The sequence below is a fragment of the Erythrolamprus reginae genome, chromosome Z (assembly GCF_031021105.1).
Source record: "Erythrolamprus reginae isolate rEryReg1 chromosome Z, rEryReg1.hap1, whole genome shotgun sequence".
Lineage (NCBI taxonomy): Eukaryota > Metazoa > Chordata > Lepidosauria > Squamata > Dipsadidae > Erythrolamprus > Erythrolamprus reginae.
The window spans coordinates 108,628,607-108,652,167 of NC_091963.1; the positions used below are offsets into that span (position 1 = coordinate 108,628,607).

The 23,561-nt window shown below is 39.8% G+C and overlaps 2 protein-coding genes across 5 annotated transcripts in view; one reads left to right on the plus strand and one right to left on the minus strand.

The window, feature by feature from the left end:
* Window positions 1–2,156, plus strand: part of LOC139175872 (corticotropin-releasing factor receptor 1) — a 31,707-nt gene extending 29,551 nt beyond the window's left edge. The window contains exon 8 of the mRNA XM_070767230.1: window positions 1,758–2,156. Within this exon, the coding sequence (XP_070623331.1) occupies window positions 1,758–1,898 (141 nt within the window). The 3' untranslated portion in view covers window positions 1,899–2,156. The remainder of the gene's footprint in view (window positions 1–1,757) is intronic.
* On the minus strand, window positions 1,736–18,407 carry LOC139175871 (zinc finger protein 497-like). Of its 4 annotated transcripts, none has more exons than XM_070767226.1 (6): window positions 18,096–18,407; window positions 16,870–16,962; window positions 16,217–16,330; window positions 14,638–14,712; window positions 10,929–11,178; window positions 1,736–7,924 (listed from the first exon to the last, which is right to left on the minus strand). In XM_070767226.1, exons 3-6 carry the CDS (start codon window positions 16,248–16,250, stop codon window positions 6,595–6,597), a joined length of 1,689 nt encoding a protein of 562 aa, XP_070623327.1. In that variant the 5' UTR covers window positions 16,251–16,330; window positions 16,870–16,962; window positions 18,096–18,407; the 3' UTR covers window positions 1,736–6,594. The 4 variants fall into 4 exon arrangements, with proteins under 4 accessions (XP_070623327.1, XP_070623329.1, XP_070623330.1 ...); XM_070767228.1 differs by having other exon boundaries at window positions 16,870–16,957; window positions 18,096–18,273; XM_070767229.1 differs by lacking the exon at window positions 16,870–16,962 and having other exon boundaries at window positions 18,096–18,273.
* Between the last annotated feature and the right edge of the window lie 5,154 nt (window positions 18,408–23,561).

The following is a 23,561-nucleotide window of genomic DNA, read 5'->3' on the forward strand; positions in this document are numbered from 1 at the left end:
GATAGGTGAGGGACTACTGTATCTCTCTTTTTTTAAATAGTCTAAGGCTAAGATTTCTTTGGGAGAATTGAGACCCACTATTTTAGATTAATAAAACTCAGAATATAGCAAAGGAAATATGAAGAAATTAAGCTTTCAAAATTTCAAATGCGGGTTTCATTTTTAAACTGGAATTCAAGTGTCTTTTAGTATTTAAATATTTTTTTGAGGAACATCTTGAAGACATCTTGAACACCTCTGAGGACATGCTGGTTGGTATAAATATTATAAATGTAACACCATTGTTAAGATACATCTTCAATACTTTTGAACAGTTTTAGACAATTGTGGGAGGAAGATATAAATGAAAACTTTTTTTAAAAAAAAATTGAGAACAATTTTAAGATGAGAAGAGTTCCTTGGGTTTTTCCTCTCCTAATATTTTGTTTCCAGCTTTTAAGGAGAATTGATGTAATGTCCAGAATAGTCCTTCTCTATCTTGTTATGTAGGAATTCTCAACCAGAATGGTAAATTGGCATGCTAAATCAGAATGCTAAACTTTCTACAGGTAGTCTTTGACTTATGACTACAATTGGATCTGTTGGTAATTGAGATATTTGAGTGCCCTATTTAACGACTCGTCTTTAAATTGCCACAATTGTTAAGTGAATTATTGCAGTTATTAAATTAGTAATACAGTTGTTAAGTGTTAATAGCTTCCACACACTGTTTCTCAAAAGGTGACCATATGACTACATGACACATCAGCAGTAATAAATGTGAGCCAGTTTTCCGGTGTCCAAATTTTAATTAGTGACCATGGAGATGCTGTAATAGTTGTGTGAAAAACAGTCATAAATCACATTTTTCAGTGTTAACTTTGAGCAGATACAAAGTTTAAGACAAGGATTACCTATATTCCTAAAATATGTACAAAACATGGGTTTGAGAATGGTTGGCTTAAAGAGAACCAAGTAAGACAAACTGCAAACTGATAGTTTTTTCTAAACAAGGAACACTTATTCTTGAAGAATATCTGTGTCCAACTTAAAGGGCAAGAACTTTCGGTATTTTGCCTCCCTACAGCTTAGTTATAGAGAAATCAATTTCAGCCGCTGCTTGATACAGCAAATTTATTTATTTATTTCAAACCGAATCCTACTTTTATCATAATTTTTCATCAGCTGAAAAATATTGCTATGGTATCTACTTTATCTCAAAGGACCCACATGTTGTATAGACAACCTTAGGTGAACTGATGAGTAAACTTACCATTGTTGCAGAGTATCCTCAGGAATGTGATTTCTGGGACTGAAATTTTCTGTGGAAGACTGTTTTTTTCTTTCAGAATCATCAGCAACATTAATTAAACATAATTTCTGTAGTTATTTGCGTAAATAGCCTGAGAAAATAAGAGTTTTTCACATGTGGACACTTCATACATTTTATCTTGATAAACCTTTTATAAACACATTCACTACAGATACGTTTTTGCACTCATGAATGGTAAGGATTCACAATGAACCCTTTAATATTTCTGTACAAAGCAGATTGTGATTAAAAAAAACCCTGGCCTTTGGGGGATGCTTACGGTAAAATAAATTTCATCATCTTCAATCAGTGTAATCATATTTTGGGTTGAAATGCTTCCAAAAGTCATGAGACCTCCCAAAGGTGCTGTAATACATCTAGAATGGCCTTAGTCTTCATTGAATTTGGGTCTCCTTTCAAAGGAGAAATTGGGAAGTAATGATGTTTATTTTTAATTTTTTTTTAGGTCCGTTCTGCAGTACGAAAGAGATGGCACCGATGGCAGGACAAACACTCCATCCGTGCCCGAGTAGCAAGGGCCATGTCCATTCCTACATCCCCAACTCGTGTCAGTTTTCACAGCATCAAGCAATCAACTGCTCTCTGAGAGCCCGAGTTTAGGGAGAAATTTTTTATTGCCTTTGCTAAGTTACAGTTAGGAAAAGCCAAGGGATTTTGTTCACATTTTGCAGACATTTTATGATAAAAACTGTTTGCATTGGAATGGAATCTTTGTGACACTGGAACTGCAAGGCTTGGAAAACCAAGTGGTTTTGAAACAAGGGGAATTCCAAGGCCTAAAACCACAACGTCCCATGAATAAAAAAAAATTATGGCCTATTTTATTTTCTAATACACCAGAAGATTTCCCCCCCCACTATTTACTTACTGGTTTGGAAGAGGTATATCTATCACAAGTGCTGCTGAAAGAAAGTTAGTAGATTATCCCCAGCTGGAATTGGTGAGCAATAAGCAAAGCTAAATGCATCAAGTTAAACTTGGAACTGTCTCACATGGGACACATAGAGGCTTTTTTTAAAAAAAAGGACTTATGAGTTCATTAAGATAATGTCCAATACAAGGCAAAGGCACAAATCTCACATTCAGGACCATGTATCTGATTCTGTGGAATAAATAGAACTTCCAGACACTGCCGTTATGTAAACTCCGTTAGCAAATATCCTTAGGACATCTATCTGACTCCTATATGAAGATTTAAGTGGTAAGTAAGAGATAAAATAGAGTTGCTCCCATGTTCTTCCTCATCTAAATCTGCTGCAGGTAATGCCAAAGATCTGAAGCCTGGTGGACATTCATTCAAGACGATGACTAACCTACTTATTCCATGATCCAGATAATATTACCTGACTTTCACCATAGACAGCCTATTTGAGCCCCAAATGGAGTGGGACAATAATGCATTCCTTTTGGTATCTCTTAATAAAGCATAGTACTATCCTTCATCCTTGCTTGCAATTTTATAATTCTCTCTGTGCGTGCGTGTGTGCATGTGTATGTGTGTATGTGTGTAAAATCAAAAGAAAATATTACTTTACCTTTTCCTATGATTAGAAATTTATAGGACAATTTTCATTTTAAATAAAGGAATACAGGTTTCTGCAGAATTTGGGTTAACATTCAGAAGTCTTCACTTGATCGTTTTCTTTTCTGCATCTTGAGCCACAACTCCCATAAAAATAGTTCCTGCATCAGCAGCATTTTTGTTCAAATTTATTTTAAAAACCCAAAGTGCTAAAAAATTAAGATCTGTCTCTTTTTTGTAATTTGTAGTATTCTTGTGTGAATACTCCCATCAATGAAATTCAGGCCTTGAGAGTAATTGTGTCATTTACTAATAGTTTGAAGCTAGAGAAGATCCTAGCAGAAGTGAACTACAAACAGGGAATTCCAAAAGCTTTGCATTATACGTTTCTAGATAACCCACGTCCCATTGGATCACCATTTCAGAAATATTTCTTTACCTAAACAGGGGGAGGCAAAAAAAAAGCAGTGGCAACAGGAACAACTTCTGGCTACCTTCTCACTTCTGCATTGTGGAAATATGGCAGAGAGTGTCAGAAATTGTCAAAATATACTTTTTCAACATTCTATGACCATAGCAACAGCCTAGCAATACTAAATTAAGCACAACTTCCCAAATTTAATTCCCACAGAAGTCCTGGATCTCGTTCTGTAAATTAAACCAAAAAATGTTGCTCTATGTTGCACTGGTTTGATCAGTTAAAGGTCATGAGAACAAGAGTTTTAGTAATATAAAAATTTTGTAGAGGAACCAATTCTTGTTCCACATTATCTAGTTCTTCAAGCAACTAGTATAAATTTTAATTTACTAACCCAAAGATTATTAAGTCAACAATTTTTGTGATATGTCTAATGAAAATGTCTACTTAATCACCAGTAGGTGTAGAGATCAAAAGGTATGTAAATCTAGAACATTAAATTAGCTATCAGAGCTCTTCAAGTACTGCCCAGCTAAATATAAAAGCTGTTTCGATAATATGTCTGATTCAATAGCCTTGCAACAGGTAAACCCATCACACATACATGTTTCAAAAATATCAAGGGAAAACAATATCCATAGGAGTGATTAAAAAATTACAGAACCAAGGAGTTATTAACAATCCCTTCCTTTCTATTTCTCTAGCAATATTCAAATGATATTCTCTCCCAAAGTCTCTGTAATGTCCAAATAGCTAATCAGTAACCATTTCCTGGTCAATCTGAAAAAAGCAGCAATCAATCACTTGTCTTTATAAAAGTTTTACCAAAATAGCTATTGCCAAATCAGATTAAAGTCTAGAGAGTCTAGAGCCATCATGGTGAATCTATGGCACATATGCCCAAAGTGGCACACGAAACCATATCGCCTTGCCTGTTTGTCTTCTGGATTTTTGGCATGCATGCACATGCAATGGTCAATTGTCCATCACATGCACAGCAGTGAAAACTGATGTGTGCATGTGCACCGGCCAGCCAATTTTCAGGTACACATGCATGACAGAATCCGGAAGTTCAGCTTTTTCCAGAGCACCAATCAGCATGTGTATGCCCAACATTTCCACTCTACCTTTTTGGCATCACTGGTCCAGAGTCAGTCTTAAGTCTGATTAAATTTGAAGGTGACTTCTATCACGAGTCTAAAAGCTTGAAACAGTAAATCTCTGTTCCTGGTGACGAACCCAAATTTGATTTTCCGTCATTATTCTAGGACAGTGATGCTGAACCTATGGCACAGGTGCCACAGGTGACACGCAGAGCCATATCTTCTGCCACGCAAGCCATTGTCCTAGCTCAGCTCCAAGGTGCGTGTGTGTGCCAGCCAGTTGATTTTTGGCTCACACAGAGGTTCTGGGAGGGTGTTTTTGGCTTCCAGAAAACCTCTGGGGGAGAGCTCCCCCCACCACCACTCCAGGGAATCCTTTGGAGCCTGGGGAATGTGAAACACAAGCTTATTGGGCCCACCAGAAGTTGGGAAACAGGTTGTTTCCAGCCTCCAGAGGGTCTCCGGGGGGTAGGGGAAGCTGTTTTCGTCCTCCCAAGGCATTGAATTATGGTGTGGGCTCTTGTGCATATGCAAAGAAAAGTTCACCATCACTGTCCTAGGATATATATATTTGCCCTTGTTTGTAAATCAGATTAGTGGATAATGGGGGAATGGAATCCAATTCTAGCACCCATCCTAGCTAATCTGTCTGACATGTTCACCATGCAACATGGCCAGATGATTCCAACACTGTATTTCCCCATACATGCTTTAAAATGATATGCAGCCCAGAAAAAGACTAGATCTGCATTGGGTATGATGCAATGCGCACTATGATAAAAAACTGCGAATGCAAAATTTTTATGTTTCATATCGCCATGAGCTTTCTTATGTTCAGAGTTATAAAATGGAGAAGGCTCCAAACCATTTTGAGGTTGTGACCACAGCCCCAAATTACTTGTCGTAATATGAAAAATGCAAAACAGCGTGGTTTAAAAGAATGTGGTTTAAAAGAAAATACATGGTTAAAAAATGATAAAAGTTCTATTGCATTAGTCTCAAATCAGATATTGCTTTTCCAATCTAAAGGCTATGGCCAATTTTATGATGGAAAACAAAATGCCAGCCCTACATATCTTAAGAATATACAAGCTGGAACTATAACACTGGCCTGATAAATAATAATATACCTGGGAATTGATTGTCACAGTAGTACCAAAAGATAGTTGTCCTTCCACAGCAGCAGCTTTACCATGATCTTCAAAGCTGACTGAATCACCAGTAGATGTAGCAAGCAGACTTTTTCCATTCTAAAATGCTTTACCCTCTCAGGAGCTGACGGTGAAGGAGCACTAATAACACTTTTGAAGGCACAGGTCATCTTTTCCCAAATTCCACAAACAGCTGTGAGGCCCAAATCACAACACCATATTTTTTTCCCTAATTCTGAACAACTCATGAAAGTTCTGGACCATCCAATGCTTGGACATGATTATCCATTGGAGCTGTGGAAGCATAGACCACATAGACATAAAATGCATCCAACTCAGTTATAGACTGACTGCTACTATATTGTGTATTCTAATATATACGGTACTGTAGACTCAACAACAAGTATGCCATTTTTGTTCTATAGGTAATGAATTCAAAGCTTTTCAGATAAGCCTATTTGGATTTCTTTCCCATCAAAAGAAACAAGGGCAAATCTGCTCAAAATGAGATTTTTGGCCAGGGGTAATGTTGGGGACTGGTTACAAAATTTTACAAAAATAGGAGAATCACGTAATGGACCAGTTCAACAGAAAAGAGAACTACATTTGTCAATTTGTAATAAATGCTTGTGGTTTGCAAGATATAATTACTTGCATCAATGAATTGCAGTTAACTTTGGACAATAAAATTATTGTGCCTTTCTTTTCCAGACTTTTCAAACTTGACACGCTAGTGGTATTACCAAAATAAGTCAGGGAATGTAGCAGATGATCATAAATAATTTCACTGGATCCGTACCCTATAATATAAGGGCATGCAAAGAAGTTCTAAGCAGAAAAACCTGCCAAGCCTCCAAAGAGACAAAGATAAGGAACTAATACGATGCTATTTCCATGGGTTAATCAGAACCCGGGATTGTCCCTGGCAAAAATGCTATGAGCAGAAGGGAAAGCATCCTAAAAAGGGCACAGCCCAGAGTAGACCTAGTGAAGAAGCATTCGCAGAATTTCGAGCTGTTGAGAAAGCAGAAAACCCAACTAGAGGTGGGCACAACCTGGGGCAACTGCATGTGATTCATGGCCATCAGTCACCCAAGATTCATGCTGTTGATGTTCATGAAGGAGATAGCGTCTGGGGAGGGAGCAGCAAAGAGATGAGCATTCTGGTGCCGAGATGCAGTATTGGTGGCAGGCATTCCCCCATGGGTTCGTTGGTGGCGTTTGAGATGAGCCCGGCGAGCAAAGCGCTTCCCACAAGTTGTGCACGGGTAGGGGCGCTCCCCGGTGTGAGCACGCTGGTGGATAAGAAGTTCCGAGCGCTGCAGGAAGCGCTTAGAGCAGACAGAACATGCATGCGGTCGCTCCCCTCGGTGCATGCGCCTGTGCTTGCTAAGGTTTGAACTGACACTGAAGCGGCGTCCGCACTCCGGGCAGGCATAGGGTTGTTCACCAGAATGTGAGCGGATGTGGATGGTTAGATCAGAGCGTTGCAGGAAGCGCTTCCCACACTCCCCACAGCCATAGGGACGCTCCCCTGAGTGCAGGCGCCTGTGTTTGCTGAGCGCTGAGCGCTGTGTAAACCGCCTCCCGCATTCCCCACAGGAATAGGGTCGGTCAGGTTCTGGAGGCGGAGTTGGCGGGGGAGGAGGTGTTGCAAGGCCTCCGCCACATTCCACACAGCGGCGTGATCGCCTATGGCGCTCTAAGTGGCAACCCCAGCGGAAACGGCGCCCACAGTCTCTGCACTGGTGTGGTTTTTCTGCTGCGTGACGCTGCTGGTGCCGTTCCAAGTTAACTAGGATCCGGAATCGTTTGCCACATTCCTCACAGGCGTGAGGTTTTTGAGACCGGGCAGAAGCTGGGTTACCTGGCAAAGCCTGGGTATTCAGTGGCTCGACAGAATTCATAGTCAAGGTAGAAGAAAATTCAGAGACAGGATTCAAGAAAGGAATCAATGCAGAGTTGTGAGGGGAGTTAGGCCTTAATGGTGGGATCACAACCGTTCTCCTGCATGATCCACAGTGATGAGGCTTCTCCCCTGCAGGTAAACGCTGATACCTTTGTGTGTAATGTGGCTTCTGCCATCCTAAGAACTGGGGTCTTTCAACGAAAGATGGGCAGATTCTCCCAGTTTCCTGGGAGTCATGGATCATGTTTGGGAATGGACTGCAGCTAACATTCTCTCTAGGTTCTGTTCCCCATCTTGTTCCTAGATGATTTTGCTGGGCAAAAGTATTTTTACACCCTCTCATATCACTACAAATCATCTTGGGTTGCTTTGATCCTGCCAGTGCTGAACATTTGAGGGACCCTTGCACTTCCTTCCCAAATGGCTTTCTGGATAGCACAGCTGGTCCTTCCATCGTTCCAGTCTGAAGTTCCCTTGAAGTCTCCAAGTTATTTTGTTCCATTGTTTCGCTACCTGTTGAAACAGAAATGTAATTATAACTCAGCATCCTGGAGAATAAACATGGGTGAAAACATATGACCTCCAAGATACTGGTAGAAAAATCAGTTCTCATTAATCCAATCAATGGTCATTCTGGCTGTGATGGTCTGGAGCAGAAGTTCAGCAATATTTGGAACATCATAGTTCCCCATCTATGGGGTTCCCTCTTCTACCTGTTTAGGATAACTACAGGAGATGAAATGCCAGAAGAGATGTCCAGAGCAATGCTGGAGGGCCAGTAAATCCAAGTCCGACCAAACACTACTAAGAACCCATATTAGGGCTTATATAGTGGCGATAAGGGCGGCAAAACGTGTGTATTTTCCCACTCTTATTGCATCCACAGATTCTTGCCCAGGCACCCTCTTCTTAATGTTGACAGAGTGGAGGATCCCTTGCAGGGTAGAGCCGAGGAATTTGTTCAGTTTCTGACGGACAAAATCACTCAGATTCCAGTAGACCTGGACTCCAATTGGACAATGTCAAGCAAAGTGACTGGAGTTAGTCTTAGTCCCGTTGTATGGGATGAGTTTGATCCTATGACCCCTGATGAAGTAGACAAGGCCATAGGAGCGATGAGTGCCTCTACTTGTTTATTGGACCCGTGTTCCTCCTGGCTGGTTTCGGCCAGTAGGCAGGTGACACGAGGCTGGATCCAGATGTTAGTCAATGCTTCATTGAGTGAGGGATCCTTCCCGAAACCTTTGAAGGAAGCGGTTGTGAGGCCCCTCCTTAAGAAGCCTTACCTGGATCCAGCCTCATTGAACAACTATCATCCTTCCCTTTGTTAATAAGGTTGTTGAGAAAGTGGTGGCACTCCAACTCCTGCGAACCTTGGAAGAAGCGGATTACCTAGACCAGTGGTGGCAAACCTATGGCACAGGTGGCACGTGGAGCCATATCTGCTGGCATGTGAGCAGTTGCCCAGTTCGGATCCAATGTGCATGTGTGTGCTGGCCAGCTGATTTTTTTGCTCACACAGAGGTTCTGGGAGCGGGTTTTGGTTTCCAGAGAGCCTATCTGCAGGATGGGGGAGAGTGTTTTTACCTTTCCCTTGCTCCAGGGAAGCCTTTAGAGCCTGGGGAGGGTGAAACACAAGCCTACTGGGCCACCAGAAGTTGGGAAACAGGCCATTTCTAGCCTCCAGAGGGCCTCTGGAGGGATGGAGGAAGCTGCTTTCGCCCTACCCAGGTATTGAATTATGGGTGTCGGCACTCGCGCATGCGTGGTAGCACATGCCCATGCTCTTTTGGCACCGAGGCCAAAAAGGTTTGCCATCACTGACCTAGACCCATTTCAATCTGGCTTCAGACCCAGTTACAGCACGGAAACTGCTTTGGTCACACTGATGGATGATCTCTGGTGGGCCCGGAATAGAAGTCAGGTAGCATCTATAACCATCAGCTCTGAATTCCTCAGCATCCCAATCGAATCCACAGAGCATTACTAAATATATTTTATATTTTCATGATACTTTCCTTCCTTCCTTCCTTCCTTCCTTCCTTCCTTCCTTCCTCCCTCCCTCCCTCCCTTCCTTCCTTCCTTGGATTTATACGCCGCCCCTCTCCGAGGACTCACGGCATATTAAAAACAATATAGACATCCTAATCCAATTAATTTAGAAACTAATTAATCTAAAACCCTTATGAGATTAAAAATCAATCATTCCCATTCACACAACAAATATACATTACATTCATTGGCCAGGGGGCTAGGGTCTAATGGCCCCATGCCTGGCGACATAGATGAGTCTTCAGACTCTTGCGGAAGGCGAGAAGGGTGGGGGCAGTGCACATCTCTGTGGGGGGAGGGAGCTGATTCCAGAGGGCCAGAACCCCCACAGAGAAGGCTCTTCCCCTAGACCCCGCCAAGCGACATTGTCTAGTTGATGCGACCTCGAAAAGGCCGACTCTGTGGGACCTAACCGGTCTCTGGGATTCATGCGGCAGGAGGCAGTCCCGCAGGTAATGTGGTCCGATGTCATGTAGGGCTTTATAGGTTATAACCAACATTTTGAATTGTGTCCAGAAATCAATCGGCAGCCAATGCAGTCCGTGGAGTGCTGGAGAAAATGGGCATACCTGAGAAGACCCGTGATGGCTCTTAGTTTTTTTTAGGTTAAAGACTTAAGGGCTGGGAAAAAACCTTCTTCGGAGGGAATAGATTGTTAGCATTTAGTTAGGGCTTTTAAAAAAAAGGAAGGAAGGAAGGAAGGAAGGAAGGAAGGAAGGAAGGAAGGAAGGAAGGAAGGAAGGAAGGAAGGAAGGAAAAAGCTGCATTTGAAGCATAAGACGCACCCAAATTTTCAGCTTCTTTTAGGGAGGAAAAAGATGTGTCTTATACTCCAAAAATACAGTCGTTTGCTGGCTTTGGGCACAGGTACTTGCTTTTTATTCCCTGCTTGGGGATAAAAAGGAGTTTCTAAAACGCTTCACTTCTCTCTCTCTCTTCAGAGAGAAACAATAGAAAATCAGGCAAAGGGAATATCGCTTTGCTAGCGAAGGATAGAAGATCACTGGTTAGCACCTCATTGGGGCTGAAAAAAGGCAGAAGATCGCTTGGGAGCAAAGGATGGAAGATTGCTTCACTGTTAGAACCTCTTTAGGGCTGAAAAAAGTCTCAGATGATTGTTGGAGGGAGCAGCAATGAAAGACGCAGACAAAGGGAAGATCGCTTAGCTAGCAAAGCACAGAGGATCGTGCTAGCACTCGTTAGGGGCTGAAAAAAAACTTCGTAAAAGCTACATTCAGAGTATGAGATGCACCTAAATTTTTAGCTTCTTTTAGGGAGGGAAGGTGCATCTAATACACCAAAAAATATGGTGCACATGTCCTCAAAAGGCTGCAGAAAGCATTGCTTTGATATCAGTAATGTTGCCAATTTAAATGAGGGAAAATCAGATCCAATATGCTGTGGATTTTCCCCCCCTTCTCTTTAAAGCCATTCAGTGTCCCACGTGGCCCAACAAAATACCTACCTCCAGGTCGAGAGCTCCTGCTCACTCTTTTCCGCCGCCTGGCTCTTCTCTGCTGCTCCTGCTCCTGCTCCTTCACCAACTCCCTGAGCATCTTCTCCACTTGAGCCTTCCCTATAGTTTGCAGAATTACCCCAAGTTGCCTCCGAAAGTCTGGAAAGATCCCTTCCCCACTTGACCCATCTGTAGTTGCTGCTGCCTCGCCCTGTAAAGGAGCCAGCTGCCCTTGCTCAGGTTCCATTTCTAAGCCTATGAAGAGAAAGGAAAAGAATACAATAGTTCTATAGAAATCCTGCAGCAAAGGGAATACAACAGAAAGTATAAAAACAAACAAGTAGAAGGGAGGGAGGGAGGGGGGGGGAAAGAGATGGGTGCGTTACTTTGATCTAAATCTGTATTTTTGTCATCTTCCACAAAATAAGGATAAAAAGTTGATGTTGTAGAATATATCTGTATTAAGTAGAGCAAGATTCAGATCAGTTACCTAATTTGACATTAGATGCACCAGCAAGGATGTTGCTTCAAAAAAACAAAATCTGTAAAGTTCTGGAAAAGTAGTATCACAGACCAAACTCATCTTGGTTCCTGGAAACATGACGTTCTATTTACCCAAACCTGCTATGTTCTATTTACCCAAAAATATGCTATGTTTTCAGTCTGGATAACTTGTTGAGCAAAGTTCTTCTTTTTTGTTCTCAATTTGATTACAGTACTTCTAATTGCTGAACTGCAATTCCCATCAGACTTCCAAGTGTAACCTAGTGATACAGGATGATCCAGATCACAATCCTTAACAAATGGAGAATATCAGTGACCCTCCGTCTATAATCTATCGTTAATGTTAACCTTAACCTTTCTTTGATGGAATCCATATATCAACACCCCGAAGCATTTTTAAAAGGAATTTACATGTACTGTAATATAAAAGTAAGGCAAATATTTATTTTAGTCATGAACCCACTTATATTACTAGCAATAGTAAATAGATTATTATTATTATTATTATTATTATTATTATTATTATTATATTATTGTTGTTGTTGTCATTGTCGTCATCATCATCAACATCATCATCATCATCATCATCATCATTATTATTATTATTATTATTTATTAGACTTGTATGCCGCCTCTGCTACATACTGCTTTATAGCATATATGTCAGCATATTGCCCCCAATAGTCGGGGTTCTCATTTTACTCATTTTGGAAGGATGGAAAACTAAGTGAACTTTGAGTTGGTCAGGATTGAACTTCTGGCTGTGGGCCTGCAATGCTACATTCTAACCACTATGCCAACATGCCTCTTAATGATTATTCCAGTTTATTTACTGATTTCCCTCTCTACCACATTAACATATAGAATGTTGCAATAACTTCTGCAAAGATTCCATGCAAGGCCTTTAAGTGACTTGTGGTCATGATCCTCACAATTTGGAGATGAAGAATTATTTAGGATCCACTCAGTAAATCAACGGGGAACAATTTGTAACACCATTTCTGTTGAGTTTGATTTTGGGGCTTTTTTATATTTAATTGGGCATGCTGGTTTCAAAAGTGTAGTTAGTTTTCTTCTACCATGTCAAATTTTTTCTCTACACCTTATAAGAATGTGACTTTCTGAGGAATTGAGCATGGATCGTAGGAAGCCATCTTGCTAACTTCCCGGAAAATCTTGGTGCAGTCCAGTGAAGGGCTACCAAAATATATACTACCACACTGTGGGCATGGCTTATGCAGGACGCCCTACATTTTCTTTCAACGTCTTTCAGTGCAAATTGGGTGCTCTGGTGCAGTCAGTAATGAGCAGGGTGAGTGATTGCACCAAGATTTGAAGGTCATAGAGGCACGGTATCAAGGTAGATGGGATGTACATATGATGGCTGACTATTGTTGGAGCATCAAGCGAGAATGTCCACAGATTAAACACTCAAGAAAAATCTATAAGCGAAAATCTTTTACCTTAGTACCATTCGATAAAAAAACCAACTATTTGTATTAACACAATTTAACTTGCAGTAATTATTATTATTATTATTATTATTATTATTATTATTATTATTATTATTATTTATTAGATTTGTATGCCGCCCCTCTCGGCAGACTCGGGGTGGCTCACAACAGTGATAAAAACAATACATGGTAACAAATCTAATAATTAAAATCTAAAATAACAATTTAACATTAAAAAGTCTAAAAATAAAAAAACCCCAATATATAAAATACATACACACAGTCATATCATGCACAAAACTACATAGGCAAGGGGGGGATGTCTCAGTTCCCCCAAGCCTGACAACAGAGGTGGGTTTTAAGGAGTTTACGAAAGGCAAGGAGGGTGGGGGCAGTCCTAATCTCTGGGGGACTTGGTTCCAGAGGGTCGGAACCACCACAGAGAAGGCTCTTCCCCTGGGTCCCGCCAGACGACATTGTTTAGTCCAGTGATTTTCAACCTTTTTTGAGCCGCGGCACATTTTTTACATTTACGAAACCCTGGGGCACATTGAGCGGGGAGGGGGGGGATAAAAAAAGTTTGGACAAAAACATTATCTCTCTCTCTTCCTCCCCTTCGCTCTATTTCTTTCTCCCTCCCTCTTTCCCTTCCTTCCTCTTCCTTTCTCTCTCTCTCCCTTTCTTTCTCTTCCTTCCTCTCTTTTTTGCTCTCTTTCTCTCTCCCTCCCTACCTCCCTCTATGTCTTTCTCTCTCTCTCCTTCCCTCCCTCTCCTTCCCTCCCTCTCTTTCTCTCTCTCTCTTTCTTTCTCTTGTTCTCTTTCTCTCTCTCTTGCTTTCTTTCTCTCTCTCTTGTTCTCTTTCTCTCTCGCTTGCTCTTTCTTTCTCTTGCTTTCTTTCTCTCTTGCTTTCTCTCTCTCTTACTTTCTTTCTCTGTTGCTTTCTTTCTCTCTTGCTTTCTCTCTCTCTTGCTTTCTTTCTCTCTGAGCTTCGCGGCACACCTGATCATGTCTCGCGGCACACTAGTGTGCCGCGGCACACTGGTTGAAAAACACTGGTTTAGTCGACGGGACCCGGAGAAGACCAACTCTGTGGGACCTAACCAGCTGCTGGGATTTGTGCGGCAGAAGGCAGTCTTGCAGATATCCTGGTCCGGAGCCTTTGTATGAATAAAATTATTCTTTGTAAATAGTATATTTGCTACGTTTTTCCTTTCCTTTTCCTTTCCTTTCCTTTTTTACATTTACGAAACCCTGGGGCACATTGAGCGGGGAGGGGGGGGATAAAAAAAGTTGGGACAAAAACATTATCTCTCTCTCTTCCTCCCCTTCGCTCTATTTCTTTCTCCCTCCCTCTTTCCCTTCCTTCCTCCCAACCTTTTTTTGCCCATGCCTCACCTAAATGTCCTTAAAATCCTCACCGCCACACCCTCCCCCCCATGACATTTAAGTCTTACTGTTCAAAAAGTGAACTTCTACTCACGTGGAGGAAGCCTAAAAAAGCCATTAACTTGGTTTAAACAAGGTTCCAATTGCCCCCCTATGGGGTGTGGGCCCCATGTGGGGAACCAGGGCTTTATATGCACAATTTATATAACTTTTGAGGGTATCCTGTAGCTTAAAAAGTTGACGTGATAGACGAAAACTGTGGTTATTTTTGGATCCAGAGGCCAAACGTTAGTTGAAAAAAAGTCACAGATTTAAGTCAATGAAATTTCTTTTCCCCAGTTTCACCTGTGGCTTTTCTTAAAGGTCTTACCAGGGGCCAAACCTTGGCGTCCTCGAGTCTCTGTAAAGGCAGTTATCCGGGGCCAGCTTATGGCAAGTTCTTCTGCTAAAAAAAAAAAAAAAAAAAGCAGGAGAAAACACATTTACTGAGCAGGCTTAATAATGTATTCTGAGAACGTCTGAAGCACACTGGCAGGTTATGTAGATTTTCTCAGTAAGGACAATTAGTATTTACTGGTAATTGATAAACTTTTAGATTCTCTGAAAGTTAGTGCTGGAAATGCAACTCTGTGCTTTGTACCTATTGTCTTTTTTGCCCTTCATTAATCATCCTCCCCATGTAGCAAGCAACTGTTGGGAAATATGGGGAAAACACAGAGATAAAAGTCTGATGCCTTCCATAAGCACTGGGGCTACAAAAGTCTGATGCCTTCCATAAGCACTGGCCGCCAGCCAATGGATAACCAGGAGGGGTGCTCTAGTCCAAATACCCAAAGGCAACCTCAAGGCATCTATGCATCTTGAGTACCATATCTTTAAGGAGTAACCCACAAGGATATGATATGATGAGCACACAAGATGCCATAGGTAGAATTCTTTCATAGACATTCTAAAACACGATTTAAGTATTGCCCACAAGATCATATGCTGCAACGTCCTAACTGCATTTAAGTTTGAATCTGTTGCGTGCTTCAACTGCAACAACACAAGAGCACGCAACAGATTCAAACTTAATATTAACCGCTCCAAACTTGACTGTAAAAAATATGACTTTAACAATCGAGTTGTCGAAGCGTGGAACTCATTACCGGACTCAATAGTGTCAACCCCTAACCCCCAACATTTCTCCCTTAGACTATCCACGATTGACCTCTCCAGGTTCCTAAGAGGTCAGTAAGGGGCGTACGTAAGTGCACTAGTGTGCCTTTCGTACCCTGTCCAATTGTCTTTCCTTTATCTCATAAATCATATATATCTTCTTCCTTTCATATATCTTCTCCTCTATTTTTACATATTATCTTTATATCTATTACTTCATGTCTATTCTCTTCCATATGTATTGTGTATTGGACAAATGAATAAATAAATAAATAAATAAATAAATAAATAAATAAATAAATAAATAAATAAATAAAATTCTTATGCAGAATGTGATTTCATACAAACAGCACATTTTGAACTCTCCATTCAATACTTTATTTTATTTTAATAGCCTAAAAATGTGATTGTTCAAAACGATCTTGTCTTAGTACAATCCTGCCTCAATCATATTATGAAACTCTAGAATTTAAGGAATATGCTATTGCACTAAAAATCTTAGTCACATGCCACAATTTGGTACCATTAAACCATTCTTTACTTGCCTGTCTTCAAAACCTAATAAATTGCTGTTACAAGACATAGCACCCATTAGTCAGATTGCTATGTGGATCCACAAATAAATCAATGCTCTTTTACTTATTTATCCTCTGAAACCTTCCATGAGTATTTGGCTTCAATTTTACTTATATCTGAAATGATATTAACTGAAAATAATACTTTCCCAGAACATGCAGCTGAAGGTCAAGTTCTAGTCTAGCACTGAAATTTGAAGAAATGGGATCCCTTACCCAACGAAATCACTGTTTCATAGCTCTCCTGCATGTTGGTCCACAGAAGTATTTCCTTTCTATAGATTCTTCAAGACTTTTCCCTCTGCCTCTCACAAGAGGCTGCAGAGAATGCTTAAATCAAATAAAAAGTAATTGAACAATCTGTTTTTCACAGAAATCATTAAGTGTCACTTCAGTGATCTGGGCAACCAGATGTACAATAATAAATTTAGATAAGGTCAATCTAGAAGTCTAGATCAAGAATTGCTTTTCAGAATGAGATGGGCAGCATATAAATAGAAGATGGATGGATGGATGGATGGAGAAAAGACAGGAAGACTTATATGAGAAGCATAGAAAGCAAAAAGCAGGATGCTAAGAGAAAATACTGCGTGAGGGCTTTGCATAAAATTGAGGATTATATTCTCCCAGAAGGTTGCTGTATTCCCCTTTTAAATTGAATGGATGAACAATATGCATTTTTGGGTTTTGTATGGGAAAAGAGAGAGAACAGATGCACACCCATACTCTCAGATATGCAGGCCCACATATCTCATATATTACTGATGCTGTTTTCACATGTTGCACAAATAAAAATTTCCTCCCAATCATTAGACTTAAAAAAGCCATTTTGATTCTGGTGAACTTCATCTGTACTGGAATATACAAACCCAGGTTCTTAGTGGATTAATTGGAGTTGTGATCTGAATACATTTTGGGGACAGGAACTTGGGAAGATTCCTCTGAGAACTGTGGACTCTGTTCTTAGAAAAGAAAAAAAGTACAATATGATAAAGTTGAATATAGAAAATAACTTGACTGGCCAAAACATGAATATAGCAGCATAATATGTATACTTTTAGAATAAATGCTTTCAAAAATACATTTTAATGCAAACTGTAATCACAGCAGACATATTTATAAATTATGATATCACGTAGGCTTGGCTATCCTAGTCTTTAAATCCTCTATACTAAAAATATGTTCTTAGGTCTAATAATATTGTCTCATTTATTATATCTAAATGCCTAAATTTTAATTTTCTGTCTGAGAAAAATAAAACTGTAGGCATTTATGAAAAAAAGATTGTTTTAGTAGAACAATTAACTAGTCTGTTGTAGCCAAGGCAATTATCTGGCATAAACCTCTTATCTATTAAGATTTGCTTTTTCAAATATGCAGATATTCAAATATACAGGATCTATTACACACCCCAGGGAAACAAACTATTCCACAATATGGGATAATACATGTATATGGGTGTCACCAAGAACTCTGAAGTTATTGATTTAAAATATTTGCCCATCTTTACTTAAGATAATCCTGGGTGCATCATGTTTTGGCACAAGAAGGAGATCTAAATTATGTGGAAATTGGCTTTTGGGAGTGGATCTATCTATCTATCTATCTATCTATCTATCTATCTATCTATCTATCTATCTATCTATCATCTATCTAATCTATCTATCTATCTATCTATCTATCTATCTATCTATCTATCTATCTATCTATCTATCTAATCTATCTACCCATCCATCTATCTATGAAGAAGGTGGGCTCAAGAGAACGGAGAAGATTACAAAAGGCAATTGACACTGGACTCTCCTCCTTATCCCTTCCTCCATCAAAGTAACCCATCCTTGTGTGATACAACAGTACTGCCTCTTCCTCTGGGCATCCCCAGCCCAAGATTTGCATGCAGGTCTGAAAAATCCAGGCAAGAAAACAGATCATCAATCCCAGATTGAAGTCCATCCATATCCCGCACAGTCTCCATTGTTCCCTCCATATGCATCGGACCTTGCGCTGGGAAGGGGAGGCAGTCCAGCTAGGGGCTGAAAAGCCTGGGTTCTTGCATGCTCCTCTCTCAAACCTTACATTGTTTCACAAGGTTTACCTGCAGTTAGGCAGAGACTGCAGCGTGTGGCATCTGCACGGAAATGGTGATGGGCGATTAGAAACCCCCACCCCCTTCTCTCCCTTGCAGGGAGATAGGATGAAAGAGAGGGGGCTTAGGCAAACCAGCTGCAAGATCCAGGAAGCTCAGTTCCACATCCTGGCTGGACAAAAGGAGGAAAGAGAAAAAAGAGAGAAGTCTTCCCTTCCCTGCGGTCGGCCTCAAAGCAGGGCCCTCTTGTGGTTGATAGATCTCTTTCTTCTCTAAGCCTCGCTCCCCCCACCCCCACCCCCTTCTGTGCTTCCGAAAACTAAAAAGGCTGCAATATCCCTGGTGTTGTATAAACTACAAATATCAAGAGTCGCAGCCAGATGGGCACATGATAAGGAATGCTGGGAGTGGTAGTTCTGCAACCTGTGCAGAAGCATATATTTTCCCCCCTAGAGTATTTATGCTACCTCACTTTCTTCCAGGTAGTGTAATAAAAAAAAAAAAAGGTTAATGGGATTAGAAATAATATAGACAGGCATACAGACTTTTTTTTTTTTGCTTTTTGAACTTTGCTTTATTGAGTTTTGCAGGTAAAATTTTGCTCTCCATCAGCAAAAAGAGTAACAAGAATTCTGTTCTGTTCTATTGTATTCTATTGTATTGTATTGTATTCTATTCCATTTCATCCCATCCCAATCCAATCCAGTCCATTACTATCCAATACTACATCGCCTCCGAACTGATCTAGCCATAATTCACAAAATCATATACCAAAATGTCCTTTCTGTTAATGACTACTTCACCTTCAACCGCAACAACACATGAGCACGTAAACAGATTCAAACTAAATTTAAACTGCTCCAAACTAGACTGCAGAAAATATGACTTCAGAAATATAATGATCAAAGCTTGGAATTCACTACTTGACTCTGTTGTTTCTTCCCTCAACCCCAAAATTTTCAACCTTAGGTTGTCTACAGTTAACCTCTTCCCTTTTCTAAGAGGTCTGTAAGGGGCGTGCATAAGCACACTACTGTGCCTACCGACCCTGTCTTATTGTCCTATTGTCTTTTAATCATTACTTTCTATGTTAAAGCCATACATGGCATCGGACCAGAATACCTACGAGACCGCCTTCTGCCACACGAATCCCAGCGGCCGATTAGGTCCCACAGAGTTGGCCTTCTCCGGGTCCCGGCGACTAAACAATGTTGTTTGGTGGGCCCCAGGGGAAGAACCTTCTCTGTGGCGGCCCCAGCCCTCTGGAATCAACTCCCTCCAGAGATTCAAACAGCCCCCACCCTCCTCGCCTTCCATAAAATCCTGAAGACTTACCTCTGTTGCCAGGCGTGGGGATGATTACCTCCCCCCTTCGTTGTGTTTTCTGACCTCTGTTGTATGATTAACTGAATTGAATATGTGTAGTTGGTGATTTTATGACACTGATTATGTTATATTACTGTTTTTAATTGACTTTTTAAATTTTATTATTAGATTTGTAATGTATTGTATTACTGCTATTTGTGAGCTGCCCCGAGTCTTCAGAGGGGCGGCATACAAATCTAATAAATTATTATTATTATTATTATTATTATTATTATTATTATTATTATTATTATTATATAAACTACTATTCTATATTTGGTTGAGAAATAAAACAAAACAAATCCAATCCATTCCACATTCCATTCTGGCTCAGATGATGATTACCTTCTAAGAAGTAGAATGCTTTTAATTAATTAATTTTGTAGACATAACGCCATTGCAAACTTAATAGACTACAGCAGAGTGTAAACCTAACTTTTATATGCATTGAGAAAGCAAATGATTTGTATATCTCACTTTCTTGCCATACATGCAGGGGTGGGCTGCTGCCCGGACCAGAGGGGGGAATACAGTGGGGTAGCAAAAGTGGAGCTCCACCCCAGAGCACCCAATTTGCACTGAAAGATGTTGAAAGAAAATGCAGGGCGTTCTGCATAAGCCACGCCCACAGTGTGGTAGTAAAAATTTTTGTAGCCCTTCACTGCATACAGGTAATTCTTAACTTACAGCATTCATTTAGTGGCTGTTCAAAGTTACAGCAGCACTGGAAACAGTGACTTATGACCATTTTTATGCTTATTACCACTGCAGCAGCCATGTGATCAACATTCAGAAGCTTGGCAACTGACTTGTATTTATGACAGTTACAGTGTCCCAGGGTCATAACCTTTTGCAATCTTCTGACAAGCAAAGTCAATGGGAAAGCCAGATTTACTTAACCATCATTTCAGCAACTTAACCACTGCAATGATTCATGTGACAACTCTGTCAAGAAAGGGCATAAAATGGGGCAAAGTAACAGCTGTCTCACTTAACAACAGACATTTTGGGCTCAATTGTGGTCGTAAGTAGAAGGCTACCTGTATATGCTTCATTACGGTGGCCTGGAATCAAACCTGCAATAGCTTTGAGACTCTGCAATGTCTTGTAGGCTACTTCTCAAGATAAATTTTATACCGGGTCATTCTTTGTCAAGTGGACCACGTGAAATTGAAGCCTTATTTGAAAAGAAACCCTCACAAAAACAACATATATGATAGGAAAAAATGTGCTCTTTCTAATGAAATAAAAATGAAGATGATTGAAGGTGAGAAAACAGAGAGCGATAGAAAAAAATGTGCTCTTTCTAATGAAGATGGTTGAAGGTGATGAAACAGAGCTCTCTGTCTTCTCAGCTTCAATCATCTTCATTTTTATTTCATTAGAAAGAGCACTTTTTTCTATCATATATGTTGTTTTTGTGATGGTTTCTTTTCAAATAAGGCTGCAAAAATCAGTCAAGTGGATACCTGGTCCACTTGACAAAGAATGACCCTACTGGCAAAGTTGATAGATAGAACTGGGGATAGATAGAACTGGGGATAGAACTAGGAAAATCAGGGGAAATTATTAAGAGATGACTGCAAAGGAATTGCATTAATTATATTTAATAATTCATTAGTTGTAAATGAAATTATAATTGGTATACTGTTTCTCCAGCCTCATGCAATATATTCTGAAATGTGACTACTTGAATATACTGTACTGTATATTCAGCCCTTGGCCCAGAAAAACTGCCCCTTCCTGGTTTCTACAACACAATAATTAAATCAATATACAGTAGTCCTTGACTTATTACCCCAACAGACCCCAAAATTTCTACTGCTAAGTGAGACAAGTTATTAAGTAATTTTTTCCACATTTGATAACATGTCGTCACAATTGTTAAGCAAATTATTGCAGTTGTTAAGTTAGTAAAATGGTTGTTAATTGAATCTGGCTTCTCCATTGACTTTGCTAATCCACACGAATCCCAGCGGCCAATAAGATCCCACAGAGTTGGCTTTCTCCGGGTCCCGGCGACTAAACAATGTCATCTGGTGGGCCTCAGAGGAAGAGCCTTTTCTGTGGCAGCCCCGGCCCTCTGGAATCAACTCTCCCCAGAGATTAGAACTGCCCCCACCTTCCTTGTCTTTCATAAATTGCTTAAGACCCAGCTATATCGCCAGGCATGGGGGAATTGAGATATCTCCCCCAGGCTTATATAGTTTTATCTATGGTATGCTTGTGTTGTATGGTTTTAATGACGGGTTTTTAAGATGTTTTTTAAATGTTAGATTTGTTACATTGTTATATTGTTACTATTGTTGTTGTGAGCCGCCCTGAGTCTGCGGAGAGGGGCGGCATACAAATATAATAATTATATTGTTATAATTATTATATTTGTATGTTATTGTTGTTATTGTTGTTGTTATTATTACTATTATTATTAATAATAATAATATTAATATTATTATTAATATTATTATTATTATTATTATTAATCAGAAGGTTATAAAAACAGATTGCATTACCTCGGGCCATTGCAACTGTCATAAATATGAGTCATTGCCCAAGAATCTGAATTTTGATCACATGACCATGGGGATGCTGTGATAGGGGTAAGTCTGAAAAATGGTCATAAGTTACTTTCTTTCAGTAACTTTGAATGATCACTAAGTGAACTGTCAAGGACTACCTGTCCTAAAGAAAGATAAACAAATAACATTTCAGATTATCAAAATGTATGAAATGGGAGAATGACGTGCCTCTTGTCATCATCACACTAATGATGTAACTTATTGTACTTGCAGCATCCGAAACTACAGTGCATGATTATTTTGTGGGATGATGTCATTTAGAATCATGGCTGGCCATGGACCCAATAAATAACTTCAATTCAGTACAAACAGTATGAAATTATTGTTTCTAGCGCCACTGAATAATATAAGTGGATATACTCTCTTTGACTCAAATTTACTAATCTAGTTTCAATGAATGTAGAATTTCATGGAATCTTTCATGGTTCAGAGCCAAGAGTGTTATAAAAATACTGAATAATTAGCAATCATACCCTCTATTTAAATCTTAGACATGTTACATCTAATTATTTTTCTTATTTTTCTTTAATTGAGATCTGATAAAACTATCTAATTAAACCAACTTTAAGCTGAGAGTTAAATACATACTAGTAGAACAACACTTACACAACAATCCTCCCTTATTACAAGAGAATATAGAATAGAGTAGAATAGAATAGAATTCTTTATTGGTCAAGTGTGTGGGAGGAGATAAGTATAGGAACAATTAGAAGACTAATAGTAATGCAGCCTAAATGAATAGTTTGACAGTGGTGAGGGAATTATTTGATTAGCAGAGTGATGGCATTTGGAAAAAAAACTGTTCTTGTGTCTAGTTATCTTGGTGTGCAGTGTTCTATAGAATCATTTTGAGAGTAGGAGTTGGAATAAATTATGTCTAGCATGCAAGGAAGTCAGTAAATATTTTCATCGCCCTCTTTTTGTCTTGTGCACTGTACATGTCCTCAATGGAAGGCAGATTGGCAGTACTGTAATTGTTTTTTCTGCAGTTCTGATTATCCTCTGAAATCTATGACTGTTTCTGTGAAGTCTGAAGTCTACATATGTGAAGAAATATAGGTTAAGAGAAAATAATGTATGTGAACTGAAGTTCCATAATATACAAAAACTTTGAATTTTTTTTTTACTTGTCATTTTAGCACCTGGGGAGTGAGTGACTACATGTGCATTATAACACCATTGATTAGTAACATCATTATGTTTTATTCCAGACATTTATTTTTCAGAATAAGAACGCAAGCACACATACACATAATCTATTTTAACAGTATCACTATTGTCACCTATTAGCTAATTTATTGGGACTGTGGAGTCTTTAGTGCTCTCTGAGTTTGACTGTTTTCTTGCAAACCTTCCATTACCAAATTTGTACTTAGTTGGTTATGAAGAAAACAATCAACATCATAAATAGTACAAGGGAGTGGGTTTGCTCTCTATTTATGTAAAAGTAGTTTTCCCTATCAATGTTGGTGGAAATGTTCTTAGTACAGTGTTCCCTCGATTTTCGCGGGGGATGCGTTCCGAGGCTGCC